Source organism: Branchiostoma belcheri, unplaced genomic scaffold, assembly GCF_001625305.1.
Source record: "Branchiostoma belcheri isolate BF01 breed outbred unplaced genomic scaffold, Haploidv18h27 scaffold168, whole genome shotgun sequence".
NCBI lineage: Eukaryota > Metazoa > Chordata > Leptocardii > Amphioxiformes > Branchiostomatidae > Branchiostoma > Branchiostoma belcheri.
This window is the reverse complement of record NW_017803135.1, coordinates 235,983-246,651: the sequence shown is the minus strand read 5'-3', so window position 1 is coordinate 246,651 and position 10,669 is coordinate 235,983. Positions and strand designations below refer to the sequence as shown.

At 43.0% G+C, this 10,669-nt stretch overlaps 1 protein-coding gene across 1 annotated transcript in view; it reads left to right on the top strand.

The window, feature by feature from the left end:
- The first annotated feature begins 3,893 nt into the window (after positions 1–3,893).
- The window catches only part of LOC109466483, a 31,185-nt gene continuing 24,409 nt past the window's right edge, over positions 3,894–10,669 (top strand). The window contains 5 exon segments of the mRNA XM_019764205.1: positions 3,894–4,865; positions 5,320–5,446; positions 5,724–5,822; positions 6,280–7,842; positions 8,083–9,787. Of these exon segments, the coding sequence (XP_019619764.1) occupies positions 4,173–4,865; positions 5,320–5,446; positions 5,724–5,822; positions 6,280–7,842; positions 8,083–9,787 (4,187 nt within the window). The 5' untranslated portion in view covers positions 3,894–4,172.

Here is a 10,669-nt window from a genome sequence, read left to right as displayed (position 1 = left end):
CACAGTAAAGCCATCAGCTATTACGAACCATCATTGAATATGATGAAAGTTATCTATGAGGACAATCTGGCACATCCCAACATTGCAACAGTACTGAACAATATTAGACTATGTAAAAGTTCCCTCCAAAAGTAGAGTAAAGCCGTTATTAGTTATCCCCAAATCGTCACTCGGGATTAGCTGACTATGGAGACACTACTGAACACCTCCAATCTGCCTTGCCATATCATGTCATTACATAGCTATCTTGGCCACAAATTGCTTACTATGTAAGTATGGCAGCTTCTATTACATAATAAGGGGCATTAATGTACTTTGCAAGTTGTTGTGTTGCGAAGGGAGACTAATAGATGTACTTGTAGTCTTTGGTGGAATTTCTTGCACTCATTGTACGTATAGGCAGGACAATTCCTTTATTTTCTATATCTGGAATCATGGATACGTACGACTGTATTTATATTGCATTATTTTACTTTTAATGTGCAGTAATTTTTTATGTTAACTTGATATGCAACGTATAAGTTTTTATCAAATGTGCTTTTATCAAATAGCACATTTTATGTTTTAAAGCCTTCTCAATTCAGCCAAATATGGCTGCTTACAGGCTTTTGTGTGTATATGGTACAAATAAACCAGTCTCTCTGTGTATATGGTACAATAAAACAGTCTCTCTCTATGTCACAACAATGAATAAAGGAAACAAAGTCATACATGTATATGAGTTCCGAGTAAGCTCAATGAAATGAGTGGGTGAATGGAAGTAAGGTCTCCTGTGCTCTTATACCGAGTGTAATCTCCATTTCGTAGCCTTTGGGTGACACAAGGCACTACAGCAGGGGGCTAGTGTGTTGGTAGTGCTGTGTGTTTGACCTTCCCACACTCTTTCTCATATGTGCTGAGTGCTAAGCAGAGAAAGAAGTGTGTACCATTTTTAAAGTCTTTGGTATGACCCGGCCGGGGTTTGAACTCACGACCTCCCGGTTACAAAGCGATCACTCAGACTACCAATTCAGCTATTCCGCCGATTCCGAGTGAGTGAGTGAGTGAGTGAGTGAGTGAGTGAGTGAGTGAGTGAGTGAATGAATGAGTGAGTGAGTGAGTGAATGAATGAATGAACAGAAGTTATGGTGGGTGAAAGATGCGGATGATCAACATGGTGGACAGGACTAGTCCTTAGGTTATAGTCATGAAAGGATCTTAAAGGGGTTTTCTGTATCATGGCCTTGTGTTTTGGGATGAGTCTTTGGGAAGATCTCTCAAATTGCAGGTTACAAGTATGCAAAAAGGAAAAGGCAAGGAGGGTGGAGGATTCCATCTCCAAGCACTTTTCTAATTTTGCAGTGGGGTCGTGTGGCGCAACGGCAGTATTCGCGACTCGGAATCAAGAGGTCCAGGGTTCGAATCCCGACATGCCAACGATCTTGTGCCCTTGGGAAAGGCACTTTACACGACTTTCCCCACTAGACTAAAGTAAAGATTAGTATTGTCTGTCCTGTATTTGTTTCTATGTGTGGGACACAACACCAGTAACAGCTGTCTATGTTCCGCGTGTATTGCACTGTTGCAATTTCAATAAATCAAATCAAAATAAAAAATTATTTGCAAAAGATACGCAAGAACCTTTTCAACATTAATCTTCAAGAGGCCTGAAACAGCTTTTGATGTTACGTTTGCCTTTTACTTTATGAACAAATGTAAAAGAAACAACAACAATAAAGTGAAGGGTTTCCCTTCTTTACAATATCTTTACAGGTATTACAGTACGAACAGTACAATTTTAGGCAAACTGTAGAGTTTACGTCACAATGTGCACTTGATGCCACTCAGGGGCAGGTCACATACATGTAGTACGATTGCAAATTGAAGTTACTTTTGGGATAGCTGTGCGTGCATCCTGCCTGAAAAAATTCACTGTTTAAAAAATCTGCATTCGATCCTTGTCTGCAGTTGGGTCTGCCACAGCTTGCCTAAAAACTTGAAATCTATCACTATTGTGTCCAGAATAACACAGTCCTATGGTCACTGTTTTCTTACATAATATCTCTTCATCTGTATACATTGCATACATTTTTACTCATTACAGTGGTTGAATGGAATATAGGTACAAGATTCACTTTCGTGTCACTGGTTCTGCAACCAGAGAGCTAACGGTAGAGAACAAAAATCTTTCTAATAGTATTATTGGCACTTTTTTTAGAACAACATCGCAGCATTTTGACAAAAACAGTATCATTTTTAAAATTCCTATCACTTAGAAGACCCCTCTCTTATATGATCAGTGCTGGCATATCATGTTCAAGATTGTGGAAAATTCTTGGAAATGTTTGCATCTAAAAATGTTTGCATCTAAAGATAAAAAACTGACTATGGCAAGAGTAAACAATCTTCTCCCTGTTACCAACCATGTAACTAAAAGGCTACTCAGACATCAAAGAAATTAAAGGTAAACGTCCATAAATAATTTCATGAGCCGGAACGTACCAACACCCTGACGACTGCTCCAAGTTCTTCACCTGTGCGGAGGGCGGTCTGCAGTACGACGGCATCAACACCTGCCCGGCCAGGCGGCCTGCTCTACGACCAGGACCTGGGCAACTGCAACTGGGCCGAACTCGTCACATGCCTGTACTAACTGTACACAGACCTAAACTAAGGCAAACAGTCCGGCTGGAAAAGTCAAACCGTCTACCACAATCACAGGCGTAGCTTTGCTGTAAAAGGAGTCCACTGAATTTCCAAACATACAGTATTTAGTAAATGGGCCTCTTGTGGACCTGGACTTCAGACTGAAGATGTGATTAAAATGATATCTTGCAACTTAAGATGTGGCCTTGTCGTCTTCTTGTTTCTGAATTTCTGAGATATTTGCTATGACCTCTGGTCAGAGTATGTGCGCAAAGCACTTCGACCAGACCCTGGGCTCCTGCAACTGGCCCGACGCTATAAGATCCTGTAACATTCCTGTAAGGGATGGGAACCTAAACTAAGCCAAACATTGTGGCGATAGAGTCAAACCGTCTACCACAATCAGAAAGCTTTGTTGTAATAGGAGTCCATTGAATTTCCAAGTATTTAGTAAATCCACAGTATTTAGTAAATCTTGTACGTTTTTCCCTCACCTGTAAGGCCCAGGTGCTCCAACGGCCCTGGACTGAACTGAGAGGAAAGGAAGACTTCAGACAGTCAAACGTTTTGTGATTAAAACAATGTCTTGCAGCTTAAAATGTGTCTCCGTTGTCTCCTTATTTCTGATTTGTTAAGATCTATGGTCAGTTCTAATAGAAAAGCAGATATTTTAATAACATTTTCGAATGATTTCTAGCCAGCCCCAAAGTTGTCTATTGAGGTCTGTTGAGGACTAATATCTGCCGTGACTCGTGTCGATCTAGAAGTGGCTATACTGTGTTGAAGCGACATCTACCAGGTACCTGCGGAATGGCACGATCAGCACCAATGACAGCACCAGCCCTACCCCTATGTGCGTTCTTACCAACAGACAATGATGACATGAAAGCCCTTGTTTTTCCACAATATTTTCATTAACACATGTAGCAGAGGTAAAACGATGTGGAATCGTGTGGCGTAACGGCAGAGTGCTCGACTAGGAACCAAGAGGTCCCGGGTCCGAGTCCTGACATGCCAACGATCTTGTGCCCTTGGGAAATGCACTTTACAAGACTTTCCTTACTTAACTCAGGTAAAAATATGAGTATTTTTCTGTCCTGTTTTTGTCCTCTGCGTTGATGGCGGCATAATATAAGTTATCTGTATCTGTATAGCCGGTATAACCGCCTTTCGGCGTAACACACCAGCTCACCAGCATAACAAAAGTTATAACTTAAGTGTGTGCCGTCACCATGTCTTGTCATGAAATGTTGGAATATAAACAAAAAACGCCGTGGGTTAAGTTGTGAGAAACTCCGTGCGGAGAAATAAATAACATAACATTAAAAGAACTGATACAACACGCTACCTGACATGTTTACGAGTACTGGCGATGTTTTAGTGGGAGTACTGGACTTTTGGACCTTGTTATCGGCTGAGGGATGATGTAATGCTGACACCAGCAGCGGGATGTTTGTCCAGACCTGTGTTTGCTCGAGTCACGCGCATAAAGCCAACACGGAGAACGGGGAACAGTTTTACAGACGTTCTCTCAGCGGAGGGTCGCCATGTTGCGGGTGTGTGAGAAACTCCGTGAGGCGGACGAGAAGGGCAGGAGGTACGGACTAGCCCGGGCGGAGACAGGCTACCTCCGTGCCCTAGTGGACGCCATGGCCGAAACGGACAGGCTGGCGGAAGTGGAGCTGCTCAAAACTCTGGGCGACGTGAACGTGGAGAAGGGAAGACTCGGGAAGGACGTGGGGAAGTTCAACACAGCCTTGGCGCTTTATCTGGCTGCTATGGTGCGGTGTTGCCATGAAGAACAGGCAGATGGTATAGAACACCGCTACCACTACACGGAGAGGCTTTTACAAGGGGTGTCGTCACATGGTAAGGAACAGTCAACTGAAGACAAGGAGACGACTACACCTGCAAAGGTAGCGGCAAAGTTTCAAGCCCTGGACAAAAGACGGGCTGCCGGAGGTAACACAGACTCTTTGCTGGTTGGATACGCACAGGTGATGGTAGAGGCGATAGTAAACGACAACAGCATGTTAGAAACAGAAGCGATCAAGAGTCTGGGTGACGTGTACCTGAAAAGAGGAACAGAAACTGGAGACACTAGAAACTTGACTAGAGCTACTGCTCTGTACAACAGGGCACTGGCGCGGTGTCACAACGTTCATGGAACAGTTGTCATTGTACACCGCTTACTGCACACCGCAAAAATCAGACAAGACATCACCACAACAAGAAGCAAGGTAAGAGAACTATTTTTACTTGAGCATGACGGAACAAGCGCTGACTAGACTTCCGGGTTCTGACTTTGTTTATCTCCATAAATCCCGTCATGCATTTTGAATCGCTAATGGCGAAAGCTTTTTATTGGAACATTGTATAAAACGTTGTTTTTCACTGTACTAGTATTTACTTCATTGTTTCCAACTATATAGTTGTGATTTGGGTAGAGTGTGTTCTGTATCTTTGAGGACAGAACACACTGGGTTTTCGCTATCTTTTATCTGTGGGTTGGCCATCAAATAACAGTTAATTAACACTATTAACGTTACCAATCGATGACTTGTTATCGGGTTTTGTAGAGGTCAGCGCTTACGCAACATAGTGACCTTCCGCGGATCACGTAGCGTCCTTCACCTTTGACCTTTGGTCAAAGTTCACAATCGGTAACCTATTGATTAATATTGGTTCTCGCAGAGGTCAACACGTCCGCAAAAACAGCAAGACGTGAGAGGACAGAAGGGCCACTTCTCTCCCTTCTCAGCTGCGCCCACTAGCGACGAGACCAGAAGTCAAGTTAAAGACGAGATGTTAGTGCTTTTATGTTTACTTGTGTGATGTATTCAGTGGAGTTGATTCTTTCAAATCAAAATACCTGTAAAACACGAACAAGGGGCCATTTAGTATCTTGCTGGACAGAAACGTCTTAATTTCTGCTTTGTTTAACGTTGCTTTGTGACATGGTTAAAAAAACTACGTTGTTCAATTTTCTGCATGGTCTATTGAACAGTATGTCAAACACTTTGTAGTGAATTCGGTGCCCATGTGAAGTACCGGTACGTTCATTTGTTTCAAAATTACGTTTGTTTCGCTGTTCAGAGCCTACTGCAGGTACATCCAGACGGCAGACCGTGACTTAGGAAATGGAGACCTGGACGCAGCAGAGCAGAACCTAGCAGCCGCTCTGAAGCTTGTTCACGGTCTGTTATACTCATTCTATGCTTACACCATGTAATTTCTTCGAGTGCGAAAGTATTGTTTTGGGCAGTGTCGTTTTAAGAAAGGTTGGCATGCACCTTGTTCTGAGCGAGAATTGGAAGTGGTGGAGATTGTATTTCAATTGATTGACAGCGTTGTGACCCGGCATGCCCTGGATGATACAGTTGTATAAGGTAACCAGGAACGTGTGCTGTGTATTCGTAGTATGAAACATAAGCAATAGTCAAATACCGGGGTAAGTTACGTCATACAATCGTATAATTTATAATAGATTTTATGATGTAGTTGCATTTCTATATTTCCCAAGATTAACCAATGCAGTTGCAATACATCTTACAAATCATAACACTCCAAGAAAGAATTAAATCTCCGATTTGTCATTTAATTTTTTTATTTTAATTTTTGATTGGAATTTTTCTTTAATTCTAATACCTACAGATCGCAGTAAACCCAACAAGGCCGTAGAAGCCGACTGTCTGTGCAGGTTGGGTGACGTCTACGTCGAGCGAGGTAAGCGGACAGGAGAAGGTAGGAAATTCACACAGTCGGCAGCTCTGTATAACGCCTCCATGGCCAGAACAGATGGAGACAAACAAAACTTGGTAACAAAGCTGCAAGAAACAGAAAGGCAGTTTCTTAGAAACACCTGTAACCTTGACTGTGAACCGTGCCCGTATAGCAGCGCGTTAGATCACATAAAGGAACTGGACAACTCGCGCGCACGTGCAAAATCTCAGCTCGAAACAATTCATCAGGAACACAACCCTTATCAGTATGATGAAGACGACCCCGTCGTGAGAGAGGTAGAGATCAAACGAGCTGAAGCAATCAAGAACTTGTTCAAGACCATCACATTTGGAAGACGAGAGTTCATCCAAGTACTGACAGATGAATGCATCGCCAAACTCGGACCTCCTCCCTGTAAGTACGCTTTCATGGGGTTGGGGTCACAAGCCACAGAACTGGTGACGCCATACTCCGACCTGGAGTTCGCCATTCTGATTGAAGAGGGGAAGGATGATGATGATACACGGAGGTACTTCCTAAATCTCACACACTACTTACATCTAAAAGTCATCAACCTTGGGGAAACCATCCTCCCAGCCATGGCCATCCCGTCACTCAACGACTTTCTCTCAGAAGACCCAGAGAAAGACTGGTTCTTCGACTCCGTCACACCTCGCGGCTTCGCCTTCGACGGCTTCATGCCATGGGCTTCTAAAACTCCGTTTGGAAGAGACCAAACCAAACGTAAACCTCCGGTTATTCTCATCCAGACTCCTGCCGAGTTGGCCAAGTATCAGTATATCAGAATTGCCCTGGCGGAAGGCTATCACCTGTCAGACATCCTCAGACGGGTGACCTACTTAACAGGGGATGAGTCTTTGGTAGAGGAGTATACAACCATTGTCAGCAAAAGTGTAGACCGTTCCCCTGTTCTGTCACGTTTCTCAGCAATGATAATACTGAAGGATAATATTGAACAAATTAAAAACGTTAAACCAACTGACCAACTTCTGAATGTGAAAAAAGAAATCTACCGTTTTCCTAGCATGGTTGTTGATGTGTTGAGTATTTGCTGTGGTATGACGATCCCCAGTGTGTGGGGAACGATAGAAGAGTTACACAAGACACAGCGGATCAGTCACGAAGATGCCCACCACTTGACTGTACTGATCAGCATCTCAGCGGAGCTACGGTTAAGAACGTATATTGCCAACGGAGGACAAACGGACAGACTGTCTCCTCTCACAGAGATGAAAACCGAACTGGACAAACATGACGTAGATGACACTTTCGTCGAGTCAGTTTTCCATATACCGGAATCCAAAATGTTGTTCAGGTACTACTATACTGTCATTCCATTAAAAAGATGCATTTTGGATACAGTTCAAAAGGAAAATCAAACCACCAATATATTCCCAACAGCCATATTTGACACCTCATCTCTAACCAGGGGTCGAATAGCACAACAGCTGTTGCAGTTTGAGGCATCCAAGCGTTACTTTGAGGCTGCACTGAAAGAGGCGGGTGGTGACGAGGAACAGCAGTTTGACATACTTTTTGCGTTAGGCAATGTCTCGCTCAGTCTTGGTGACTATGATAAAGCGACCAAGTACTACAAACAGGCACTTAGCATTGGAAATACTAATTTTGCAGGCACCAAAATGCGTCCCGTATTTTCCTCCTCACTCAGAAACATTGGGGCATGTTGGAGTCACCTTGGTGATCTGAGGAAAGCTATGAGTTATTACGAACAGTCACTTAAGACGAGCAAAGTCATTCATGGTGAAACAACGCCACATCCTGATATTGCGTCATCACTTAACAACATTGGAGCATGTTGGAGTCGGCTTGGTGATCATAGAAAAGCTATCAGTTATCACGAACAGTCCCTGAAGATGATGAAAGCTATCTATGGCGAAACAAGGCCACATCCTGACATTGCTAGTTCACTAGGCAACATTGGGAACTGTTGGAGCGACCTTGGTGATCAGAGAAAAGCAGTCAGTTATCACGACCAATCACTGAAGATGAGGAAAGCTATCTATGGTCAAACAACGGCACATCCTGACATTACAAAATCACTAAAAAATATCGGGGCATGTTGGCGTTACCTTGGCGATCAGGGAAAAGCTCTCATTTATCACGAACAGTCACTGAAGATGAGGAAAGCTATCTATGGCGAAACAACGCCACATCCCGACATTGCTTCATCACTAACCAACATTGGGTCATGTTGGAATGAGCTTGGTGATCAGAGGAAAGCTATCAGTTATTTCGAACAGTCCCTGAAGTCGAAGAAAAAAATATATGGCGAAACAACGCCACATCTCGAAATAGCTGAATCACTAAACAACATTGGCCTGTGCTGGAGTGAACTTGGTGATCAGAGGAAAGCTATCAGTTATCACGAACAGGCACTAAAGATGAGGATAACTATCTATGGTGAATCAACGCCACATCCCGACATTGCGTTGTCGCTTAACAGCATTGGGGCATGTTGGAGTGGCCTTGGCGATCAGAGAAAAGCTATCAGTTATTACGAACAGTCACTGAAGATGAGGAAAGCTATCTATGGCAAAACAACGCCACATCTCGAAATTGCATCATCACTTAACAACATTGGGACATGTTGGAGTCACCTTGGTAATCAGAGAAAAGCTATCAGTTATTATGAACAGTCCCTGAAGATGAGGGAAGCTATCTATGGTCGAACAACGCGACATCCAAATATTGCTGGATCACTAAACAACATTGGGAACTGTTGGAGTAACCTTGGCGATCATAGGAAAGCTATTAGTTATCACGAACAGTCACTGAAGATGATGGAAGCTATCTATGGCGAAACAACGCCACATCCAAACATTGCTGGATCACTAAACAACATTGGGTCATGTTGGAGTGACCTTGGTGACCACAGCAAAGCTATGAAGTATTACGAACAGTCACTGAAAATGATGAAAGCTATCTATGGCGATACAACGCCACATCCCGACATTGCTAAATCACTAAACAACATTGCGGCATGTTGGAGTCACCTTGGTGATCAGATGAAAGCTATCAGTTATTACGAACAGTCACTGAAGATGTTGAAAGCTATCTATGGGGAAACAACGCCACATCCTGACATTGCTTCATCACTAAACAACATTGGGATATGTTGGAGTGACCTTGGTGATCAGAGGAAAGCTATTGGTTATTACGAACAGTCACTGAAGATGAAGAAAGCTATATATGGTGAAACAACGCCACATCCCGCCATTGCTTCGTCATTATATAACATTGGGGCATGTTCGCACAAACTCGGTGATCACAGTAAAGCCCTCAGCTATTACGAACAGGCATTGAATATGATGAAAGTTATCTACAGGGACAACCCGGCACATCCCTACATAGCAGGGGTACTGAACAATATCAGACTATGTAAAAGTGCCCTCCGCGAGTAGAGTAAAGCCGTTAGTAGTTATCGCAAATCGTTACTCAGGATTAGCTAACTTTGGAGATTCTACTGCTCATCTCCAATCACATGTCTTGCTACATCATGTCATTACATAGCTACTTTGCTCACAAAATGTATACTCGGTATGGTGGCTTCTATTACATAACAGGAATTCTAGGAAACTACCAAATGTACTTTCCCGAATGTAGCATAGTATGATATTATGTAACTTACATGTACAGTCTTTGGTGGGATTCCTACACTTGAGCAGCTATTTATGCTTTTCCGATATGTCCTATATCTGAAGTCAGGGACTACATGTCTATATTGTACAAATGAATAAAAGAAAAAAGTCTTGTGTTCTTTCTGAGTAAGCTCAATGGAGCGAGTGAGTTAGAGAGTGATGAGGGAGGGAGTGAGTGATTGTGTGAGTGAGAGAGTGAGTGAGTGAGTGAGTGTGTGAGTGAGAGAGTGAGTGAGTGAGTGAGTGATTGAGTGAACAGAAGTTATGGATGATGAAAGATGTGGATTATCAGCATCACGATGGTATTGAATGAGCCGGTGATTCTCGCCATGACAACAACAGCGACGGTAGGAAGGCAGGTTCATTGCAACAGAACAAAACGATCAAATATAATTGTTTTTTATTAACTAATGTGGTGATACGTATCTACTGGACTACTGGTATGTACAATTGAGCAAACAGAATACAGGATGATGGTTGTACCCCCCCCCCTCGACATACGCTATATCTAGATATATATGAAGAATGTTTAGGACTAATATATATAACTGCCGCATCTACCGTGAATCGTGACGAATCTTTTCATTACCACATACAGCAGAAGTAAAATCTTGAGCAAACAGAATACAGGATGATGGTTG